We start from the raw sequence: 23616 nt of genomic DNA, 5'->3' as shown, positions 1-23616 counted from the left end.
TTACATGACTTATTTGTAAGTGAGTCATTTCCTGACACCACCCATGAATGTAGGGTTCCCCCACCCTACTGTTAACTTTACAGATTCTCACAGTTCTCTTCACCTCTTTGTGTCTGAGGGTCCATGTTCATTCCTGAAGTGTGGAGGAAGATTTTTGGAGTTCCTAGACAGACTGGATCCTGGAGTTTCTGCTCTGTCCTCCTTTTCATCCACATCGTCAGTTGGTCTGAGAGAGAAAACATCAAAGTTAAAGCTTTAAGGTAAATTTCAAAACTCAAATTTAATACTCACTGTAAAACTTTTTATTTGTCATTAAATATTAGATTATTTTATAATTAAAACATGAGGAATTCCATTTTGCTATAGTAGCATGCACCCTACTGGCATTGCAGCATTATTTTGAGTGAGCCATTATCTTGGAGTACCGTCTCCAAATTGAAGGCCAAGTTTCATATAATCGGGGATGTCAGAAACAGAGCACAAAATGGTTGTTCCAAAAAAGACAACCATTTCCTAAGCACTTAAGAACCATAGGTGGTCTTCTACAGATTTGCACAGTGCAAACAGACTGCACACAGCCAATCTCAGGTCTCATAGGACTGCCAGTAGGCCAGCATGACTGCACTACACCATCAAGCACAAATTTCCTTACTGGGAATTAGTTTAGTTTTAGCAGCTTCAGAATGTGAACTAGTATTCAGTCATTCATTTCTTTTTGTTTTTATCTAAAATTCCAGCATAATGATGAACACATTATTAGAGATGGCACGATACCACTTTTTTTAAACGTCCGATACCGTTACCAATATCATAAATTTGGATATGTGCCGATACCGATATGAATCCGATATAGTGTATTTTATAATCAATAAAACTGTTTTTTTTTTTAAATATCTGCATTTTGTATAAGTTCATACTCGAGTTTAAAACAAACAAACACTAAAGCTATTCTGTTATACCTCTACTTAGCAGAAATATTAAACAAACTAACTAATAGGGTTGCCTACTCCCAGCAAAAAAAATAGGGAACCGCCCCCCACCCTCCGCCTCATGATGCTTAATCGACGTAATCGACTTTAATTTAATGCACGTGTAAAATAAATGCACAGAAATCAATTATTTTTGTAAAAATAATTAAATAGATTCAACATCAACATCAAGTAGTATAGCTTACTAGGGTATATATTAGACTTAATAGTTACTATATACACTAATGGACTTCTATACATTTTACATCATATGAAAACTTTGGTGGTAAAATTCAAATAATTATTTATTAAAAACTAGACACTTTAAATGAGAATAACAAAGAAAAGTATTTCTTTAAATCCCCGTTTCCCTGTTAATGCCCTACCTGGCCCCCTGGCAAAACTTTGCTACACCCACACCTGCACAGTTACCCACTGCCAGGTATGAAGAAAAGGATCCTAGTGTAGAAAGTAATATTAAATAAATTCTAACAACAGCTTATCAAGCTTAAACGTGCTGCTGTTGTTTATCTGCTGGTTTCCTCTGTCTGGCTTTCTTTTGGTTTACTTCTCATGGATATCTTTCTCGGAGATGAAATGCCGGTTTGATAGCGAGGCTCCAAATGCTCAACTAGACTGCGAACAGGTCTCACACGCCACAGCCGCTCTATCACGTGACACATACTGCTCCGACGTGCTAAGGTCATGAGCTGGGTTACGCCGTGTCGCAAGTTTTGTCAGGTGCTTTTGTGATATTTAATAGATCGGATTACATTTTTTATTTCTCTCCGCTATCCGATCCAGTTATTTAGGTCAGGATCGGACCGATACTGGTACATAATATCGGATCACCCCATCCCTACACATTATGTGTTGCATTCATTATGCAAATGAATACAGAGCTCAACTGAGGGAGCTAAAGGTAATGCCATCAATCAATCACCTAATCATAATACTAACTGCACCGATAAAATAGCATTATTAGTTTGTGAACAAAAAAATCTTTTTAAAAACATTATTTTGATTTTGTTTTTAAATCTCACTTGTTACTAATAAATGTGATGCCATACTACTGCTTCTGCTTCTCTATTACTTCTCCTCTCCTGAGGAGAAGTAATACAGTTAATATCACAGCTCATATTAGAACAGTGGTTCCCAAACTTTTTTTGCGAGGCCCCCCTTTTTTTACAAGAAAAATGTTCGCGCGCCGCCCCCCTATTGCTAAGAGCACCATGGACTAACTCTTCTCTACTGACCTTAAAAAACTGTAGTTTGTACTCTGGGTTCTTCACGAGATCAGACAGCTGCTTCTCATCTGAATCCTGCAGGTTGTTTTTACTTAGGTCTAGATGTGTCAGGTGAGAAGGGTTGGCCTTCAGAGCAGAGACCAGAGTAGCACAGCTGATATTTGACAAATTACAGCTCTCCAATCTGAATAAAGCAAGCAGATAAAATCACTGATAATTCATTCAGATGATTTCACGTTTTAAATGTGCACCTCAGGATTACTGAATCCAAAATCAATCAGCTTCTGTGAAATGAGTAGTGACTGTTCATTCTGTTATCGTGGATCATAATCATCTCAGCTACACACATGCAAAGGTCAGCATGACATTCAAACACATATTCATATCAACAGACATCATGCTGGTGACCTCAGTCAAGTCTCTTACAGGGTTACAGGATCAGTACAATATAAATATGTTAAACATATAAAAATATGTGTTTTAATCTCGCTTTCTTTGTGTGTGTGTCTCTTTCATTATCTTAAATAGATCAAATTTTCCTTCTTTGAAAACAAACTAAATTTCGGAAAAGAAAAATGAAAATATAATTGAAAGAAAATTTACAGCTTTATGGATGGAAGTAGAGTGCTTGGGAAAGAAATAGATGTGTAAAAACTTGTTTATAACAAAGCGTTATATTGTTTATTAGGCAAATAAACTAAATGATTAAATACTCACTATTTGCATACAAACAATAACTAAAGAACTTACTATTTTGTATTTCTTGTTTTGGCATTCCTGCTGGCATTCTTTTCCTGCACCTTTTAACAGTCTCTTTTGTTAGGGAGTTCCAGATAGTTTCTAGCTGTTTCCCAATTTGATTCCACTATATCCCAAAGCTTCCAATAAGACACAAGTCAGGACTTCATCATGAGATATTTCATACTGAATTTCATGTTTTTCTTTACCTAAGTTTGAGCAGGCATATTGGACTTCTGTAACATTATTATAATTCTAAGTAACAGACTCTAAATGAACTCACATCAGAGTCTCAAGTGTACACTTTGGACTCTCCAGAAAACCACAGAGCTGTATGATCCCTGAAACCTGCAGATTGTTGTCACTCAAGTCTAGATGTTTCAAGTGAGAAGGGTTGGACTTCAGAGCAGAGACAAGAGCAGCACAGCTGATCTCTGACAACCTGCAGTTTTTCAATCTGAATAAAGGAAAAAAAAAACAGATAAAGTCATTAATAATTCAAATAGCTGCTTATTATTTCATTTCCATGACCATTGATGACGTATATTGGACAGCAATGGACTCCTTTGTAAGGAGATTAATTTAATTCACAAGTCAAACAACTGAGATATCTCCAGAAATAAAAGCAATCCCATTGAAATGACCTTAGAGTCTCCAGTCTACAGTTTGAACTCTCCAGAGCAGCACATAGCTGCTTCAATGCTGAATCCTTCAGGTGGTTTCCACTCAGATCCAGCTCTGTCAGATGGGAAGGGCTGGACTTCAGGGCTGAGGCCACAATTTCATAGTGAGTTGCTGAGAGCCAACAGTTAGAAAGTCTGTAATGACAAAAATATTAGAAAACATGTTATTATAAATGGGACATTTTATATTTATTTTGTACATTTGAGTTGGAGTCTTGCTGTTTGGCATTTTGTTATTCATATCAGTGGTTCATCAGTTCCATTTGGAAAGATGATCTCTTTGCCTGTTGTCAAGCAGTAAAGAAATGAAACCAAACATTTGACAGTATCAGATCTGAACCTGATTAAATATGATAACAATTAAATATGTGGATGTGGATTTTTAACATCTAAAAATCTTCGTGATAAATCCTGAGTCTGGTTCTACAAGAGTTTTTTTCCTGTTCAAAGGGTGTTTTTCCTTCCTAATGTTGCCAAATGCTTGCTCATAGGGGGTCGTCTGATAGTTAGGGTTTTCTCTGTATTATTTTAGGGTCTTGACCTTAAAATGTAAAGTGCCTTGAGACAACTGTAAATACCCTGCTGCTCCTGCACATTAAAAAGATCCAATTTAGGTGGTTCAGCATCTGATTAAAATGACTGTTGAATGCCTCCTAGGTGAGGTGATGTCCAACTGGAAGGAAGCTTTAAAAGAGAGGATTGGGAGTCTTATCCGAGAGTGCCCCCCATGATCTGGGACAGGATAAGCATAAGCACAACTATTATCACATCTGGACTCACCGAAACTTTCTGCAATTCCTCACAGCTGGAATCAATCTCCTCTGTCCCTCGGGTGTTGTGTTGTATTTCCCAAGGTCCAACTCATCCAGAACCCCTTCGGACATCTCCAGCATGTAGGCCAGACCTGAGCAGTGGATCTCAGAGAGTTTCTCCTTTGATCTGTTTTCTGACTTCAGGAACTCTTGGATCTCCTGATGCACTGAGAGGTCATTCATCTCCATCAGACAGTGGAAGATATTGATGCTCCTGTCAGGAGAGATTTCATAACTATTCATTTTTTTGAGGTTCTTGATGATTCTCTGGATGATTTCTGGTTTGTTCTCTGTCTGACCCAAGAGGCCTCGTAGCAGTCTCTGGTTGGACTCCAGAGAGAGGCCATGAAGGAAACGAACAAAGAGGTCGAGGTGGCCATTTTTACTTTGGAGGGATTTTTCCATGATTCTCCAGAGAAACACATCCAAAGAGGAGCTTTTCATGTCATCATCATTATAATCATCACCATCATCACCAAATAAATGAGGAAAAATATTTATCAGGAAGTCCTCCACCACCTGTGTCTTCCTTTCAGTGTAACAGTGGAACATGTAGACAGCAGCCAGAAACTCCTGGATGCTCATATGAACAAAGCAGTAGACTGGTTTCTGGAAGATCACACACTCTCTTTTGAAGATCTCTGTACAAACTCCTGAGTACACTGAGGCCTCTGTGACATCCAGACCACACTGCTCCAGGTCTTCTTGGTAAAATAGGATGTTTCCTTTCTCCAGATGTTCAAAGGCCAGCCTCCCCAGCTTCAGGAGAACTTCCCTGTCAGCCTCCATCAGCTCCTGTGGACTTGTCTCATGTCCCTCGAGGTACTTGTTCTTCTTCCTCTTTGTCTGAACCAGCAGGAAGTGTGAGTACATGTCAGTCAGGGTCTTGGGCAGCTCTCCTCTCTGCTCTGTGGTCAACATGTGCTCCAGAACTGCAGCAGTGATCCAGCAGAAGACTGGGATTCTACACATGATGTGGAGGCTCCTGGATGCCCTCATGTGTGAGATGATTCTGCTGGACAGCTCTTCATCACTGAATCTCCTCCTGAAGTACTCCTCCTTCTGGGCACGAGTGAAGCCTTGTACTTCTGTTACCCTGTCAACATATGTGGGAGGGATCTGATTGGATGCTGCAGGTCGGGAAGTTATCCAGATGAGAGCTGAGGGAAGCAGATTCCCCTTGAAGAGGTTTGTCAGCAGGAAACTGACTGATGACTTCTGTGTGACATCAGACATGAGCTTCCTGTTGGTGAAATCCAATGAAAGTCTGCTTTCATCCAGGCCATCAAAGATGAGCAAAAGTTTACAGACAGCGAGCTTCTCTGCTGTGACCTTCTGTAATGTTGGATGGAAAACATGGAGCAGCTCCAGAAGACTGTACTGCTCATCTCTGATCAGGTTCAGCTCCCTGAATGAAAGCAGAATCACCACACTGACATGTTGGTTCTTCAAACCTTCTGCCCAGTCCAGAGTGAACTTCTGCACTAAGAAGGTTTTTCCAACACCAGCGATGCCATTTGTCAGAACCAGTCTGATGGGTCTCTGTTGTTCAGGTAAGGCTTTAAAGATGTCCTGGCACCTGATTGGAGTGTCATAGAGGATCTTGGAAGCTGTCTCCAGCTGCCTCACCTCATGTTGTATATCAACCTCTTCACTCTGTCCCTCTGTGATGTAGAGCTCAGTGTAGATCCTGTTGAGGAGGGTTCTACTTCCTGTTTCATCACTTCCTTCAGTCACACGTTCACATCTCCTCCTCAGACTGATCTTATGTTCATCTAAAACCTCCTGCAGACCAACATCTGCTAAAAGAAAGAATAATCATTGGCCTCATTAACTAATATTTGCATGCAATCATTCTTACCCTTCGAAAAAATAAAGTATTCCCATGCAAAATCAGCATGCCAGATTTATGAAACATGATTACTGGCCTCTTTTGTTCTTACCACTGTGCGTTTGTTAGTACATCAGAGTTGTTCAGAAACAACAGACTAACACAATACAAGAAAAAGAAGAAAAAAGAAGGGTAAGAACCATGAACCCTAATCTATCAACACCATGTGAGAAGCTAAATGCAGTGAAAAAAAGAGTGTAATGTTAAATTTATATTGTCAACATATGATTGGGTGTGTTTTGTTCTTATAGTTTATATAAATAAAGGGATCACAAGCAAGTAGATCAGGTAAAGACAGCATTAGAACTGATGAAGGGAGTGGTCAGAGGGATTTCTGAATTTGTTTGTGAAGTGCGAACAAATTCAGGTACAAAAATATTGATAAATCATGGGTTTTTTTGTGACTTGTGTGTATGCATTGTTGTAAATGAGACCCAACCTCACAAAATATAGTGAAAGAAAACAAATATCACAACACGAAGTCCAGTTTTCAGAAATGAGACCATCAGCAGATAGATGTTAAGTCTTACTTTATACACAGCTGCTCTTACCGGTAGTCTGGAGTTCAGCTCTGGGTCCACTGATGTCCAAGGAATTCAGACGAAGAATTGTAGATTTGTAGAATTGTACACAGGTTGGTAAGTTTTTTTAGAACCATTTCTAATTAAATCGTCAGTTCAAGCAATTGTACATAAGTACAAGTTATTTGAATATGTCACTATTTTGCCATGGTTTGGAAGAAGACCTGAACTGTCACCCTCAGATGAGAAGAATTGAAAGGATATTCAGGAATGAGCCTGCCATGAACTGGTTTACTGTCCCCTGAGAACCAAATTTTACACCGTCATGGAGTGAGAGAGTCGTAACCTTGTCTAAAATCTAAGTTTTCAAGATTAACTAAAAATTTGTACAGGGAGTGCAGAATTATTAGGCAAGTTGTATTTTTGAGGAATAATTTTATTATTGAACAACAACCATGTTCTCAATGAACCCAAAAAACTCATTAATATCAAAGCTGAATGTTTTTGGAAGTAGTTTTTAGTTTTAGCTATTTTAGGGGATGTCTGTGTGTGCAGGTGACTATTACTGTGCATAATTATTAGGCAACTTAACAAAAACAAATATATACCCATTTCAATTATTTATTTTTACCAGTGAAACCAATATAACATCTCCACATTCACAAATATACATTTCTGACATTCAAAAACAAAACAAAAACAAATCAGCGACCAATATAGCCACCTTTCTTTGCAAGGACACTCAAAAGCCTGCCATCCATGGATCCTGTCAGTGTTTTGATCTGTTCACCATCAACATTGCGTGCAGCAGCAACCACAGCCTCCCAGACACGGTTCAGAGAGGTGTACTGTTTTCCCTCCTTGTAAATCTCACATTTGATGATGGACCACAGGTTCTCAATGGGGTTCAGATCAGGTGAACAAGGAGGCCATGTCATTAGTTTTTCTTCTTTTGTACCCTTTCTTGCCAGTCACGCTGTGGAGTACTTGGGCTGCGTGTGATGGAGCATTGTCCTGCATGAAAATCATGTTTTTCTTGAAGGATGCAGACTTCTTCCTGTACCACTGCTCGAAGAAGGTGTCTTCCAGAAACTGGCAGTAGGACTGGGAGTTGAGCTTGACTCCATCCTCAACCCGAAAAGGCCCCACAAGCTCATCTTTGATGATACCAGCCCAAACCAGTACTCCACCTCCACCTTGCTGGCGTCTGAGTCGGACTGGAGCTCTCTGCCCTTTACCAATCCAGCCACGGGCCCATCCATCTGGCCCATCAAGACTCACTCTCATTTCATCAGTCCATAAAACCTTAGAAAAATCAGTCTTGAGATATTTCTTGGCCCAGTCTTGACGTTTCAGCTTGTGTGTCTTGTTCAGTGGTGGTCGTCTTTCAGCCTTTCTTACCTTGGCCATGTCTCTGAGTATTGCACACCTTGTGCTTTTGGGCACTCCAGTGATGTTGCAGCTCTGAAATATGGCCAAACTGGTGGCAAGTGGCATCTTGGCAGCTGCACGCTTGACTTTTCTCAGTTCATGGGCAGTTATTTTGCGCCTTGGTTTTTCCACACGCTTCTTGCGACCCTGTTGACTATTTTGAATGAAACGCTTGATTGTTCGATGATCACGCTTCAGAAGCTTTGCAATTTTAAGACTGCTGCATCCCTCTGCAAGATATCTCACTATTTTTGACTTTTCTGAGCCTGTCAAGTCCTTCTTTTGACCCATTTTGCCAAAGGCAAGGAAGTTGCCTAATAATTATGCACACCTGATATAGGGTGTTGATGTCATTAGACCACACCCCTTCTCATTACAGAGATGCACATCACCTAATATGCTTAATTGGTAGTAGGCTTTCGAGCCTATACAGCTTGGAGTAAGACAACATGCATGAAGAGGATGATGTGGACAAAATACTCACTTGCCTAATAATTCTGCACTCCCTGTAATGTTGCAAGCAATCACAAACTATATTCTCTTTAACTCTGATGTATATTAAGGAATCTATTCTCAACAATCCCCCTTTTGATCTCTCAAATGAGAGATCACATCACAGCTCTCCTTCATCCTCGAGCATAACTGGTTTCCTAAACCTGACCAGACTCTCCTGGTGTGAATGCTTTCCTCACTTCCTGAGATAAAATCTGTTTAACTGCTTGAAAAGGGTGGTATGAAGTAGATGGCCTTCATCATCTATTCCCTCAGTCTTCTTTTTCCAGCGTGGGGTGAGTCCCTGCGTTCTTCCTCCTCTTCTTTCTTCAGTCTCAGGGGTAGACTACCCTGAGACCTTGCCACAGACCAGGGGATTATTCTGCCCCCGTGGTTGAGGTCTGGGTGTTCTTTGACTGGACTGAGTCAGGGCTTGATTCCCCCTTTGGTGCTCAAGTTGCTCCTTGTTCCTTCACCGACCTTCCTGGCTCCTCAGCTACTGCACACTGGCTCCAGTAGTACCCGGCTTCGCCTTTGCCCTTCAGTCGAACAGCGTGTGATGTCCTGTCCACCTCGGCTCCGACCACTTTCTTTTGATCACTTTCAGACGTACCCAACAGGCTTCCGACAGCGAGCTTCATGCATCGAGCTGTGCTCTCTCCAACCCATGTGCCTCTTCAATAGCTCTCGTTCTGATGTCTGGGGGCAAGACTGGTCGTCCATCTGGTCCTCTTGAAGCCTTCTCTTCAGGTCTCAGTCTGCATCTTATGAATGATCTCCTTCCGTGCAAAATGCATCAGTCAATTAAATCCTCCAAACTTTTCCTATTCATGCATTTTGTACTTATGTATGTCATTTTATTTACCTTCCCCCTTTTTTCTGAAACAAAATTTCTTTTGCTTCACCTTTTTGTTTCAGAAACACCTAAATAAAAATTTAAAATTCTCTGTCTTAGTCAGGTACAGCTAAACCCTAAATGCTTGCAAGTTACCATAGACAACCATGCTATGTGTTGTTAACACCTTCTACAGGTACCCTCTTGTGATGTGTGCCACTTCCTGTATGATTTTGTGCTACCCCCAGTACATGTTGTGTGCATGTGAGGTGCTGCCTTTCCGTTTTGTCCAGCAGTCCACTTGCATACCTCAGTGCTTGTCTTCCTCCCCCTTTTGTGGTGGTCTGGACACTTTTTCAATCCTCCACTTCAAGTCAGTCGTTTGTCTCCCTGGATTCCTTAACTCAATTTGATTGCCCACACTAAAACAGCATTCCTCTGTGTCCTCACCTGCTCCTTCTTTCACTGTGGTCTCTTCTTCCCCAGCAGTCCAATGGCAGTTCTTCTTTTCAGCTTTGTCCCATGTATTCTCCCACTGTCTCTTTCATTGCCATTTTGCTCCAAACATGGCAAATGTCAAACTCAGACAGTCTCCTCAAAAGTCCTTCACCCACAGTGAAGTTGCAGCTTGCTGGAACCGCATCTCCATCCATCCAGTCGTGATGATGGATCTTCTCTTTCTCTCTCTGATGTCGTTTGCCCATAGCGCTGCTGGACCTCTCTGCTCAGGACTCTGCTGTTGTCTCTTGGACTGCTGTCCACTGTTAATGTTCATGCCTGTGCTTCTGGAACTGCACTCCGTGTCTTCAAGAAGAGATTAGATGCCTTGGAGCTTGCTTTTTCAGGATGAGGAAGGGAAGCTGCAAAACAGTTTAGCCAAAACTCGGGCTGGGTGTTTCTAATGATGTTAACCTATAATTTTCTTCCGACTGCTGCTCGTGGAGAATTGATCCAGGTCCATCTCCCCACCTGCAAGTGACACACTGAGACAACTTGATCATTCACTGTCCTGGTCCGGAGTCTGTGGACTCCGTGTTTATGTTTAAGTTTATTAACATTCTGTGGTTTTGTTTATTTTGGGTTGTTTGTTATTATCGCTAGTGTTTTGTGTCCTCTGTGCCTTCCTGTTCCATGTTTCAGGTTCCTATGTTCTGTCTCCCCAGTCTGTGTTAAGTTTGCGTCTGTGTTAGAGTTCAGTTGGTGTGTTTCCTGTTTTATTTTGAAGGTCCGTGTCTGTTTTCAGTGTTTCTAGTTTCACTTCCCCTTGTGTCGTAATGTCCAATTAATTCCAGCCGTGTGTCTCTCCTTTCTTAAAACCCCCAAAAGTAAGATTTTAGTTGTTCTTTACTGAGTCTGTGAAGGTTCTCAGTTCTTTACTGAGAAAAACAAAACCGTCTTCATATTATTATTACTTATTTTCATCAACCACACTCCTATTCTGTTTTTCTTTTGTGTCCACTAAGGGCAGCTGGTGACCTGCAGTATCACCCACTCCCCCCAGTTGGAGACAATTCCCCTCTCACAATTCCACACTCTTTTTTGTTTTGTTTTGTTTTCATTATTTTTTCTTTTTCATTTCTTTCCCTTTTTTTCTTTTCTTTTAGCTTTTTTTTTTACCCCATTGTTTTACACCCGCACATCAACCTCTTAATCCACTTCTCCAACCTCTCTTTTCCTTTCTCCCCAACTTCTCTCATCTAGTTCTTGATCAAATTCTCCATATTATTACTATTATTGTTTTGTCAATAATCCCCTGTAATCCGCTCTGTCTCCCCTTTTGTCCCTCAAAGGAACACACACACACACACCTCCATTTTGATCCTCACCTCCATTTTGCCCCTCAAGGCACTTACACACACCTCCTCCATTTTGGTCCTCACCTCCATTTTGCCCCTCAAGGCACTTACACACACCTCCTCCATTTTGGTCCTCAGGTAGCTTACACACACACCTACACACCTTTCCTTTGTCCTCAAAGGAGTACCCCACACACACACACCTTTTGTTCTTCAAATTCAGCCACACGCTATTCTCTGCACATGTCCAACACAAACTCACAACAAAGTAGAATTTAGGGAGGAATATTTAACCAATCTGCTCCCTCGGCCTCAAACTGTTTTAGTAGAATTCGGGGGTCCTGAATTTCCCAGGCCGCAAACCTAGCTCCAGAAACGCCGTCTGGGCCTATGAATTTGTCAACTCATAGGAGGGGCAGCCACATCCAAGGACAATGGAATTTAGAAAGTCCTGCTTTCCGGGACTCCAACCCTTACTTTTAGAGAAACCAGCTCTCTTCTACACACATCTCATATCTAAATTTACGGACTTCTGCGTTCAGGACACTTTTGGGTGAAATTTAGTTTAATTTCCAATATGCAGATTCGATTAAACAGGCTCTGCTTACCTTGTTTTTTTGTTTTGTTGCCGGCAATACCCTCAGTGTCCATTCTGCTTCAGCCAAGGTCCAAATGGAGATCAACTACCAAGATCCGGTTCACGGCACCAAATTGTTGAGACAACGCCGGTCTCTGTGATTCTTTTGGTCTGGTAGAGATCACGCTGAGATGTTTCCATGTTTTACACAATCCTTTTATTACCCATTATTCTTACAGATGCATCTGGAGATCAGCACACTGCATTCCTATGCAGCCCTATGCTAAAGGCTGATCTAAAGAACTCCACACAACAGTTACAGTTATAACCTCTGGTCTCCTCCCCCCTACAGTAAACACCCCCACAATGGAAATACACTAGTACAGTGGCCACGGGTGCTGACCCCCTGACCCCCACCTCCTTTTAAGGTAGTGTCCGTTTGTCCTTTGTCTGCCCCACACTCTCAGTAACTCTTGCTTCCTGGCCTGGGGGTGGGGGTTGATTGTCCTCCTGCCCTGCACCCCAGTTCTTTGTTGCCATTCCAGGCCTATTTTCTATTTTGTATTCTTACACTCATTAACCACAATATTATAATGTTGCAAGCAATCACAAACTATATTCTCTTTAACTCTGATGTATATTAAGGAATCTATTCTCAACAGCACTAAGGGAACACTGAATGACCTGGTGGTTTTTGTCCATAAAACTACTCATCTAAGATTACCACAAAATTATTATTATGTGCTTGATGTGCCTGACCTTTGGCCCTGGCTCTTCCCCTCTGACTGCACTAGGACATATTGCCACTTGATAAAATAACACATTGATTCGTGCCATATAAAAAGTGAGACTTGTCAATTCAGATTCTTTGTCAAATGTACACTAATGAATCAATTTACATCAGCAGCCTAACAATTGTCATGATAATAAATACTAATTAATCTATAGCACCAAATCATCAGTCAGTCACCTGTGACCTCGCCTCTTCACCTCTGTCCGAGCTACAACATGGCAGAGGTGCCTCTGTCACCTGATAAATAACAGTGAGACATTCCAAATACATGCAGTCACACATGTGCTTCAAATACAGTCATGAACCAACAAGTCATCTTCCAATTCCACCTGTGATCTTGTATCACCATTACTCTCTGAGCTTTGTGTTGGTTCTTCTGTCACCTGACAAATAGGACATACATGACAATAAGAATAAAATGTGTAGCTGCTTCAGTGTTTCTGTCAATTTGTGCAGATCTTGACTCATCAGTAATGTTTGTAGGGTGAGTGCATTTTTAAAACAATTTGTGCAAACTGCACTACAAGGTGGAATATTTGCAAAATCATGACTACCTCATGATATATTGTCTCAAAAATCAACCCTATGAATATGTCAGTGCCATTAGGATGAAATTATTGTGTCACCAACATTTTAACATTAGACATATAATTTTAACAGCCTCTGTAAACTAATATCCTTGCTTGCTCTAGGCTGCCGTTTTCTCTGACACTTTCAATCAAAATTAGAAATTAGAAACTGAGATAACTAATAGTGCTGCCTGTTGTGCAGTTAGTTTCCAAAACATGTTATTCATGGTTACATACAATTTTAGACTGATGTGGGCCAAAGCCTAGCATAGCCTGTAACGTTATTAGGACGGACACATTTTATGAGTGAGCTTGACTTTAAGCGACTTACAGGTTTCTTTGAAAAATACTTTCTTATATCCAGGTTCTTTTTGCTGCCATCCTCCTCTCCTCCTTGCAGGTCCTTGCAGTGCAGGCTTGCTGCTGCTAAAACTAAACAGAGCTCCCTGAAAGGCACAGCTAATCACATTGGCCATATTTGTCACATAAGTTAGGACTCCAGTAGCGAACGTAATTTAAATCTTTCTGCACCGCTGGGTGAATGAGACGTTGACAGATCTTTTTTTTTCTTCTTTCTATCGGGTTTGTTTTTCTTTACTCGAAGAGATCAAATTATTGGTGGGGACAATTCAATAATCGCTGGATATTGATGGGGACATGTCCCTTCTGTCCATTCCAAATTTACGCCCTTGGTTCCAATCAAACATCTGTGAAAGGATCGCTCTCTCTCAGGAGCTCAGTGAGCTCCAGTGTGGTACTATGACAGGATGACACTTTTGTAAAAAGTCCAGTTGAGACATTTCCTTGATACCAAATATTCCACAGTCAGCTGTCCTTGGTGTTATATCAGTGTGCACTGGAGAGCAGTGGTTACAGACTTAAAATCTTGTTAGGATGCCAAAATGGTTAAGGCAGGAATGCTTTTCCTGTTGGACCTCAGCTCAGCATCTAATACCACTGACCACAATATTTTACTACAGAAAACATATTGCAGCTAGGTATTGGCTGCCCCTCCCTGAGTCTTGTTCTGTACATTGCTTGAAGATGTTTCATCTCTCATCCGAGAATCTTCTTCTCTTCTAAGGTCAAATGGTGGGGAGTCCCAGATTTAAGCCTTATGGGAGTGTCCCCCCAAGAAGGTCATGAACCCCCTGTTGATCCTCTACCTAATCACACGAGCCAAGGTGAGAAAACGGGTGTGGGTCACAATCAGCCAAGGCTTTGGGTGAACCCACTGTGAAACCTGGCCCCACCCTATCATGTGATTTCCTGAGGTCAAATGGCCCAGGATGGGTCTTCTCTATCCAAAATGGATAACTTAACGAAGTCCAACTTAAAAAAGTCCAGACACGTTTCTTTCCAAGCTCCTTACACAATCACATGAATATTTGTTTGATCTAAAATCCACTTTGATGGTGTATCATGGCCAAAATTTCAAAAATGTTGTTGTCGTTTAAATACGTGTGGAGCCTGACTGTATGTTGTGAAACAGAAAAAAGTAACTTGAAAGTTAGTAGAACTTGTTTGCTCTTGATTTTAAAATGCTATGCCAGGTGGCAGCATTTAACTAAATACAGTAATTAGGATTGCAGGATTGTGGGTTCAAACCTTCCTGGGGTGTTGGCTCTCCCTGTGCCCAGTGGCTTTTCCTCCTCACCTAGAATTTATTATAAGAACAACGAGCAGGCAGATCATTGATTCTGCTTTACCTGCAAAAGCTACAAAGCTCTTCTTGTCCCCCGCTTGTAAAGACTATGAATTGCAGCTTATTAAGGATGAGTAGAGTCAACTTTAGCCATCAACACTTACCATCTGTTATATCTGCTAAGCTCATGTACCCCCATTATTTTAAATTACACAATTACCTCAATTTGTATCACACATTATGTTTGATCCTTTATTGCACACAGATATGCATTGTAGGATAGTTTTGGAAGGTATAAAACTTTAGTGCTGACTTTTCTAGAGAACAACAGGGCTATGAATTCTGGTGTTAGGGAATGTGCAAAAAGGTGCAGAAGAAGAAACGTGAGTCTGACATAGGGTCTAAAGTCTCCACCTGCTGACCAATCATGTTAACATTCTGGTTTTACCACACGCAATAAAAGTGTTTACTTCCTGAGTGTAGCAGCATTTTGTCTCTGAGTCCGAGAGATGGAGGTCCATGGCACCATGTAAAACTAATCTGAAATTCTAAATGTTTAATGATAAATCGTGAAAACTGATAATTTGAGCATTTTTGGCTTCTCTCTCATAAAACATCCCCAACAGTAACCACAGTGAATTTGGATTAGATTGTTTGCTCAATAAATTGCATTTATCTTAGTTTAAGTTGTTCAGCAAGATCTACTTGACTCTTCCCCTCCTCCTGTTCTGCCCAGCAACATTTATATGATTTGTTTAACAATGAGGAAGTTGTCATGTATCACAGTAACTTTTAATACTAAAGACGAGCGAGACAAGGCAGAAGACTGAGAAGTACAGACTGAACATGTTCCTTAAAATTATAATTATTTTGTTTACAGCAGCCTGCGTCGCAGCTGAAAGTAGGTATCATTATTCCCCCATTACTGGTTCATCCATAAACTTTCATCTTGTAAGCTGTATTTATGTTTTTATTTGTTTATAATTTAGAGTATTTTAACACTGTGTTTTTAACTGTGTTGTCACTTGATCCTAGGAAGTCATACACTTTGTCACATCTATGGATGCTTTGACTCAAGTGATACTCAAATCTGTGCAGCATTCGATGGTGATAAAGTATACTATGCAGACTTTAAAAAAGATCAGCTGATTTGGGAGAGCAAAATTCACCAAAGTTTCCGTCCACCTGACGCCTACAAATATGCAGTATTTTATCGAAGTATGTGCAAAAATGATCACATCCACATATGGAAGCCAGACAAGTCCGTAATAAAGAAAAAAGGTCAGTGAAACTCAAACTGTTATATTTCCTGTTCATATTTCACTGGTTATGCTGTGACTTTTTAGTACAGATTAGGTTTCTTTTTTCAAAAGCCAGAAAGTTGAATTTAAGTTAATCGTGTGTTCATTTAATTTAGAACCACCAGAATTCATCATCTACCCCAGAGATGAAGTGATAACAGGGGAAAATAATACCCTCATCTGCTTCATCAACCACTTCTTTCCTCCTTCGATCAACATAAAGTGGACCAAGAATGATGTAGAAGTAACAGTGGAAGACCCTTTCATCAAAACTTTGTCCAATCCTGATGGGACCGCTTATGTTTTGTCCTACCTCAACTTTGTGCCAGAGACAGGAGACATCTACAGTTGCATTGTGGAACATGAAGCGCTGGATGAGCCTCAGACCAGGTTTTGGGGTGAGAACAAAGAAGCTTCAGATATTTTAGCACAGATAATACGGTTTAATGTTTAGAATTCATCATTTCTTTCTGCTGTCCTCTGCAGAGGTTGAAACAGATGAGATCAGCAAAGGTCCAGCTGTCTTCTGTGGACTTGGCCTGAGTCTTGGATTGCTTGGAGTTTTCATAGGAACCTACTTTTGTTTTAAAGCAGGGCACTCTGGTCCCGCTGGTTGAGATGTATACTACATATTGTATAGAGCTCAGATTGCATAATCCTTAGTTTGTTTCCCAGTGGGCATAACTTTCATCTGTGACAAACCTGAACTGTCTCTTATTTGCATCACTTATGTAATGGCTGTATACTGTATGTTTCATTGGCTTTTTAAAGTTCTTTAATAAATAAAAAAATATTTTCACTGTCATTATGTTTTGTACAAGTTAGCATCACTATTATATGCTGTGTTAAAATTACCAGTGGTGATCAGGGCCGTTGCTAGCCATTTGGGTGCCCTAAGCACAAATGCTTTATGGTGCCCCCCCCCCCCGCCACTTAAAAAAAAAAAACAAAAACATTAATACTTTTGAATTTCTCAGTGGAATTTGTTTAATTAAATAACAACAAACATGACAGTTAAACAAATAAATAAGGTTAAAGGAGGTTAAAAATACTGTTACAAATAAATACTCAGGCCCCTTTGGAAAATTAAAATCAGAGCTGACATTAAAAGGACCTCTCCGCACAATTTCAACACGATCAGCATCTACAATGTGAGCTGGCCAAAGAGCAGGATCGGTTGAAGGGGGCACACATGTCTCCACAGTGTCACTTTCTGATAGTCTCTCAGTGACAGGACTCTCAGTGGTACTTGTGTATGGAACTGTACCTGAACTGGTGGTTGATGGTTCTTGTTCTTCTTGGCTAGGGATTGTTGCAGGGTCTACAATGGCTGGTGGTTGATGTCCAGGGATGGCACTACTACTGGATGGTTCATCCTGTCCTTGAGATCCTCCTTGAACATATTTAAGCATTGACCCTGCATACAAGAGAAAATATTCAGGGATTTTACAGAAATACAATTTTGAATCTACAGTAGGCCTACGAAAAATTGCATTATAAGACTAATAAATTAAGTAAGTCACTGGTACATTTAAAAATTACTAACTATATTTTACATGTATAGATTTTCATAATGGCAAATGGCAATATAAACATGCTGTACATAATTTGATATAAATGCGCAAGTAGGAAATCTATATTACTGGAAGATATAGGTTTCATATTACACTGTAATATGAAACCTATATCTTATTTATGCCGCATAAATAAGATATGCGTCTTTATAGATATCCTGAAATGCAGCAACATACAAAGTAATCTTGTCTAATCTGATAATAATACTTGACTGCATCACTGACCTATCCCAAAGTTAAGGTTAATCAGTAGCATGCATGACGTTAGCCAGCTAGCAACCTGAGGAGGGAAATGCTAGTCTCACGATTGCTAACGTTATCTGAAAACCGTCAATTGAGTGACCATGATGAGTTGCTTTTAGTAGTCCATTCTATATTCATATCCACAACGTAAACAAACTACCCAACATCAATCATTTGCAACATTTGTTAACACAGTATGAACACTGCTAACAGGAGCTATCACAGAGTTGACGGACATGAGCGTGCAAGCAAGGGCTACAATAATGAACTTTTTATTATTATTATTTAAACATTGCCTTACCGGCAAGCGACGCCTGAGTTTCATCACGCTTCCTCTTCTTCTTTCTTTTCTCCGCTCCCGACTCCTGTTGCCGTTTGAGGCCATGTTCAAACAGGTGTTTACCAATACCGAATTGAGGCATTATAGAACAGACCACTGGGAGTGGGGGGCACCAGGAGGAGACTGGAGACAGGGCACAAAGCAGATTCACCCCTTTTCTTGGGAAAATTGTTTTATGTTGCTTTTGTATTGTTTAACCATATTAATGCATATGATATTTATAGTATTAATATGGTTTACTTTTTTTTTTTTTTTACGACCCTGATTTTTTTGGTGCCCTACCGGCCATTTGGTGCCCTACGCAGTGTGCGTTATGTGCGTTTGCGGAGCTACGGCGCTGGTGGTGATTGACAGTTTTCATTATGAACGCACTAGTCCCACAGATTTGAGTCTTTCTAGAAAAAAATTGTTATAAAACATGTCTTGATGCATGCTCAATCACTGCAGTAAATCATTAAATGTTGATTCTGTTCATCTGAACGTAGCTTTTTCAGTGGGAGAAACGCTTTATTACTCATCCAAATGAATTATTCAGTCTCAGCTGACTGCTGGTTTCCCAACCTTATAAACAGTACATTACACAATAACTGAAACCACCCCATTGAATGAACAATGAGCTGTGAGGTCAGTTCAGAGATATCAGGTCAGTTATAAAACTGCACTTCTGTGGCTGATATGTCGGTGTTTCAGTAGTAAAACTTCAGTTTTCCCTTTCATACTATTCATACTGTGCAGTAAAGCTGAACAGTGATATCAGCACTTTTCACACATACATACATTTTCAGTTGTGACGCACTGCTGCACATTTTTGGTTCTTAGAGTTAGTGCAGAGCTTGAAGTCTGCGTTACTCTTATTCTTGTTTTTAGTGCTGAAATATGCCTTATTAATGATCTATCACTATAATCATATTAGGTGCATTTGTCAAGTAGAATGAAACTTTAAAAAAACTATGCTGTTTTTCTTTTAACTGAAATAAAATAAAAAACCAGACTAGAAAAAAGAATGTATCCATAAACGTATTAAACACATTGTTGCTGAGACAGCTACCTGATTGTAAGTCATCACACTTCATAAGTATTATTAATTACTACACTAACAAGGATGTGAAAACTAAGTTTAAAAAATATATAAATAAACCGATACAAGTGAACACATTCTGGAAACTTACTGAAAATGAAAAATAGTTTGTAAGAAGTTTGTAGTTAGTTGCAGAGATTATTTAGGTGCCTTATTTTTGCGACAGAATATGAGGTTTTGTGATACAGTTCACTTTACTGACAAGAAAACTTCAGTAATGTTTTTCCCAAGAGCTGTAAGAAGATTGAAAGCATATCTTAACAATGCTTTCTGTAGGCTGAATTCTGTAATCTATTTTAACCTCTAAACATTCATTTGCTGCTGGAGACAGGTTCATATCGGTCTCTGTATATGAATTTTTCATCTATTTAGCATCTATTTAGAAAATCTAACAAAACAACAATGAGGTTAAATTTTAGCCAAAGGTCCAGAACAGCAGAAGAATGAAAGCCAGAAAACATTCAGCTGTAACATGAAGTAAAACTTGGTGAGGAAACTAACCAACTTGTCAAATCTTTATGATTTATGCAGATTTAATCTACAGTTCAAAACATTTTTCTTTACAGTGTCAACACAAAATTCTCACACATCTCTCTACTGTTTCTGATTGTGAAACAACAGTTTAATTGTCCACATAAGTCACTTCATTTAGTATTAGTGCACAAACAATTGCTAGCTGAACATAGGATAAATGTAGTGGAGAGAGGGAGTTTCCACTGCTTTCACTTCCTCGTTCTGGTGAACATGTAAATGCTGCAGATTAAGTCTTCTTCCTGTATCATCTTATAAGACACATGAAACATGTACTTACATAAGTTTATCCTGTTCGTGGCTTTCTCTCTTTTCAGTCTGGGTGAGTTTTGTGTTTGAACAAATCAATGAAATATTAAAGTCTAATTATTATTTTTAACATCAGTACATTTATTTCCTTTTATTTCAGTTCTCACAGATGAAGATTTTTACCAAGGGAGAGCATGCTGTACATTCAAAGGGCCACACTTTGAAGAAATTGAGTACATAATAACTAGTTTTTTTAATAAAAACTTGATGATGGAGTACAACAGCACAAGAGGCAACTGGACGGGATTCACAGCGTATTCAATTGAAGCTGTAAAATGGTTGAACAGTGATCCCCTTCAAGCACTATATAGAAAGAATGAAAGTAAACTGTTGTGTACGGACGCGTTAGATGCCATCCAATACGTAGGTAAGAGATTTGTTTCTTAATAATGTTTTAAATCAAATGTTAAATAGGGTTTTGATGCTGTGAACTTTTTACATCAAATATTTTTATGATCATTTTTGATGACATAAGATTATTTTATTTGTTTTACTGTAAATAACAATAGTGCTTTATGAGTTTTGCTCAGTTGCATGACACTACAGCTGATTTCTAAGTATGCCATAATTGACAACATACTCAGCTACAATATATTACACTATGTATTTTTTTTGTACATTTTTTTTTTTTAGATTATCTGACAACTATACCCATCGTCAAACTAAAATCAGTGAAAAGGCCTAATGGCGAGCACGCATCTACGCTTGTGTGCAGTGCCTACAACTTTTATCCAAAACAAATCAGAATGATGTGGATGAGGAACGGCCAGGAGGTGACCACAGACGTCAGTTACTCTGACGTGATGCCTGATGGTGACTGGTACTACCAGACTCATTCTTACCTGGAGTACATCCCAACTTCAGCAGAAAAAATTGCCTGCATGGTCGAACACCTTGGTCTCTCTGAGCCGATGTTTGTGGTCTGGGGTAAGTTTGCTGCTGTGATGCCAATTAAAGTTAGAGAGATAAAATTGAAGCTGCATAATTACCAGTTTCACTTTTTATCTCACTGTTTCAGACCCCTCCCTCCCAGTGGCACAACGAACTCAGATAGCTGTTGGACTGTGTGGACTCGTGATTGGATTTGTTATTGCAATATCTGGATTCATCTACTACAATAAGAAGTCTGCTGCATACATCACTGTGTGTCAAAGTAAGGAGTTTGTTGGAAGTGTGCATATTCTAACATATTCTGATCTAAAACTGAAAGCCTCGGTGTGCCCAGCACTCAGTAACTTTCTTGACTTTGTCTCTTTTCTGTTTTCAAGAGAATCCTTAAAAAACTGTTTCTATACTTATTATAGCATAGATTGTTATTAAGTAGATCTGTTGCCTCATCATCATCATCATCATGTTTTCTATTCTGTTATTGCTGTGTTTATAAATTTGACCTTTTCTGTGGTTGCAACAACATTCAGTTTTGCTTACATAGTAAATCTGACCAGTAGAGTTGTTAAAATGATAAATATGTTCTTCTTTTTAACAGGACAAGTGTTCATTCCTGTGGAATCCCTTCCTGAAGCTGGAGCAACTTAACAGCCTGAGCAAACACTATTAATACGGGCACGCGCCATCCAAGGTGCCCCAAATATCACAGCTCTCTGAATAATGATGGCTGCTGTGGGTGTTTTGGGGCTTTGCATCTTTTACCTACGGGACAGAGGATACATTTGTAATGTAGTTCTTATACATTATAATATAGTTTTATAGAAAAATGAATACATTTACAGCTGCATTGTGACTGGACTTTTATTTGACAGCTTTTGTGGTAATATAGTCATGATAGTAAAGCAGAGTTCTCATCTTAATAAAAATTTTTCTGACTTTTTGGTATCATAGTAGAAGTCACAAGTTCCACTTGTGACATTTGAAAATAAAGCAAATGGGAACAACTGTGCCGTCCTGCTGCATTAAGCACATGCTTGATGCTGATGCTGCCCCTTTCTTTCTCAGTCACTACGACTCTCAGTAAATTCAACATAAAGTGAAATTCTTTTAGAATTGAACATCTTCTCCGTTTATTTGTTTTATGCTTTTTATTTCTTTTATTGTGAATAAAATGTGACTCTGAGGTTTGCAAATTATTGCATTTTACTTTTATTTACATTTTACATAGCATCCCAGCCCAGGTTTGTATTTCCAAACATGAGCCAATTTGTTAAGTACACCTTGAGTACCAGCTTGGACTATCTTTTCCCTTCCAAAACTTCCAGTGCTAACTTCTTGTAGGTAATGGTCCTCAGAGATTTTTGTCCGTATTGCCATGATAGCAAATAAATTTGAAGAAAAAGGTTTTGTTTCAGATTTTAAGTCATTTTTTTCACATGATACTTGACTACTGTATATACTGGCATTAACCCTCATGAAGCAGTAAACCCTGCGAGTTAACCAGTGATGGAGGTGGAAAAGTAGAAAAACCCTGGAACACTAGGATGGTTCAAAAGCTACTCACAGTGTGCACACCCACGTGGAACTTTTATAAATAAGTACGAATAAGTAAGAGAAGAATTATTTTGAGATGTGTTGCTGTGAGGAATCAGGATCAGTGAGAGAAACGTTTTATTACTCATCCAAATGACTTATTCAGTCTCAGCTGACTGCAGGTTTCCCAACCTAATAAACAGTACATTGCACAATATGTGAAACCACCCCATTGAATGAACAATGGGCTGTGAGGTCAGTTCAGAAATATCAGGTCAGTTATAAAACTGCACTTCTTTGGCTGATATGTCGGTGTTTCAGTAGTAAAACTTCAGTTTTCCCTTTCATACTGTGGCAGGATGAATGTTATTTCTCGTTTCAACCCACTTTCAGCCTGGCGCATTAGGGGGGCGCTAGTATAAATAGTGGCCATTTGAGCATTCCTGGATCGCTTACCTGTGATCTCCTTTTTGGTCACCTGACTTCCCTTTGGTGTTGCAGGGATCATTTGCGGGTTACCCTTCTGAAGCCTCCATCTCGGCTGGTAGGTGTTCACTCAGTGTAGTGCGTACATTACCTTACTTGGTGGTAAACAGATATTGTTTTTAAGATAAGATAAGATAAGATAACCTTTATTAGTCCCACACGTGGGAAATTTGTTTTGTCACAGCAGGAAGTGGACAGTGCAAAAGTTATGAAGCAAAAATTAGAATACAATAAGAATAAATACCGTACACAACTGTACAGAATAGAGTAAAATAAAATACTATATACAGTAGAATAAAATAGAATAAAATATGCAATAGGATAAAAATAGAATA

At 39.5% G+C, this 23616-nt stretch overlaps 3 protein-coding genes across 5 annotated transcripts; 2 read left to right on the top strand and 1 right to left on the bottom strand.

Moving 5' to 3' along the window:
- Nucleotides 1-102: 102 nt before the first annotated feature.
- Nucleotides 103-17052, top strand: LOC116317950 (H-2 class II histocompatibility antigen, A-Q alpha chain-like). Of its 3 annotated transcripts, none has more exons than XM_039600891.1 (4): nucleotides 103-260; nucleotides 16034-16279; nucleotides 16416-16697; nucleotides 16786-17052. In XM_039600891.1, the coding sequence occupies exons 2-4, from the start codon at nucleotides 16219-16221 to the stop codon at nucleotides 16914-16916; spliced, it is 474 nt and encodes a 157-aa protein (XP_039456825.1). In that variant the 5' UTR covers nucleotides 103-260; nucleotides 16034-16218; the 3' UTR covers nucleotides 16917-17052. The 3 variants fall into 3 exon arrangements, with proteins under 3 accessions (XP_039456825.1, XP_039456824.1, XP_031592709.2); XM_039600890.1 differs by lacking the exon at nucleotides 103-260 and adding an exon at nucleotides 15821-15899; XM_031736849.2 differs by lacking the exon at nucleotides 103-260 and having other exon boundaries at nucleotides 15989-16279.
- LOC116317949 (protein NLRC3-like) lies at nucleotides 4413-9424 on the bottom strand. The gene is made up of 3 exons (XM_031736847.2): nucleotides 9264-9424; nucleotides 6891-6919; nucleotides 4413-6250 (listed from the first exon to the last, which is right to left on the bottom strand). The coding sequence occupies exons 1-3, from the start codon at nucleotides 9422-9424 to the stop codon at nucleotides 4413-4415; spliced, it is 2028 nt and encodes a 675-aa protein (XP_031592707.2).
- A 3254-nt stretch (nucleotides 17053-20306) lies between the features above and the next one.
- Nucleotides 20307-22659, top strand: LOC116317972 (class II histocompatibility antigen, B-L beta chain-like). Its single transcript, XM_031736873.2, has 5 exons — nucleotides 20307-20387; nucleotides 20475-20741; nucleotides 21008-21301; nucleotides 21393-21527; nucleotides 21861-22659. Exons 1-5 carry the CDS (start codon nucleotides 20336-20338, stop codon nucleotides 21908-21910), a joined length of 798 nt encoding a protein of 265 aa, XP_031592733.2. The 5' UTR covers nucleotides 20307-20335; the 3' UTR covers nucleotides 21911-22659.
- The last annotated feature ends 957 nt before the right edge of the window (nucleotides 22660-23616 follow it).

The sequence above is a fragment of the Oreochromis aureus genome, linkage group 17 (assembly GCF_013358895.1).
Source record: "Oreochromis aureus strain Israel breed Guangdong linkage group 17, ZZ_aureus, whole genome shotgun sequence".
Lineage (NCBI taxonomy): Eukaryota > Metazoa > Chordata > Actinopteri > Cichliformes > Cichlidae > Oreochromis > Oreochromis aureus.
The sequence above is the reverse complement of the archived record's forward strand: the minus strand, read 5'-3'. Positions and strand labels throughout refer to the sequence as shown.

Excerpts from the sequence above, each read along its gene's own strand:
- LOC116317949 (XM_031736847.2), bottom strand. The coding sequence starts at position 9,424 with ATGAAGCTCGCTGTCGGAAGCCTGTTGGGTACGTCTGAAAGTGATCAA. Across the intron at positions 6,920-9,263 it reads GTAGCTGAGGAGCCAGGAAG|TGGACCCAGAGCTGAACTCC; the intron begins GTCGGTGAAGGA and ends CTTGGACATCAG. Across the intron at positions 6,251-6,890 it reads AGCTGAACTCCAGACTACCG|CAGATGTTGGTCTGCAGGAG; the intron begins GTAAGAGCAGCT and ends TCTTTCTTTTAG.
- LOC116317950 (XM_039600890.1), top strand. The coding sequence starts at position 15,845 with ATGTTCCTTAAAATTATAATTATTTTGTTTACAGCAGCCTGCGTCGCA. Across the intron at positions 16,280-16,415 it reads GTCCGTAATAAAGAAAAAAG|AACCACCAGAATTCATCATC; the intron begins GTCAGTGAAACT and ends CATTTAATTTAG. Across the intron at positions 16,698-16,785 it reads GCCTCAGACCAGGTTTTGGG|AGGTTGAAACAGATGAGATC; the intron begins GTGAGAACAAAG and ends TGTCCTCTGCAG.
- LOC116317972 (XM_031736873.2), top strand. The coding sequence starts at position 20,336 with ATGTACTTACATAAGTTTATCCTGTTCGTGGCTTTCTCTCTTTTCAGT. Across the intron at positions 20,742-21,007 it reads AGATGCCATCCAATACGTAG|ATTATCTGACAACTATACCC; the intron begins GTAAGAGATTTG and ends TTTTTTTTTTAG. Across the intron at positions 21,528-21,860 it reads ATACATCACTGTGTGTCAAA|GACAAGTGTTCATTCCTGTG; the intron begins GTAAGGAGTTTG and ends TCTTTTTAACAG.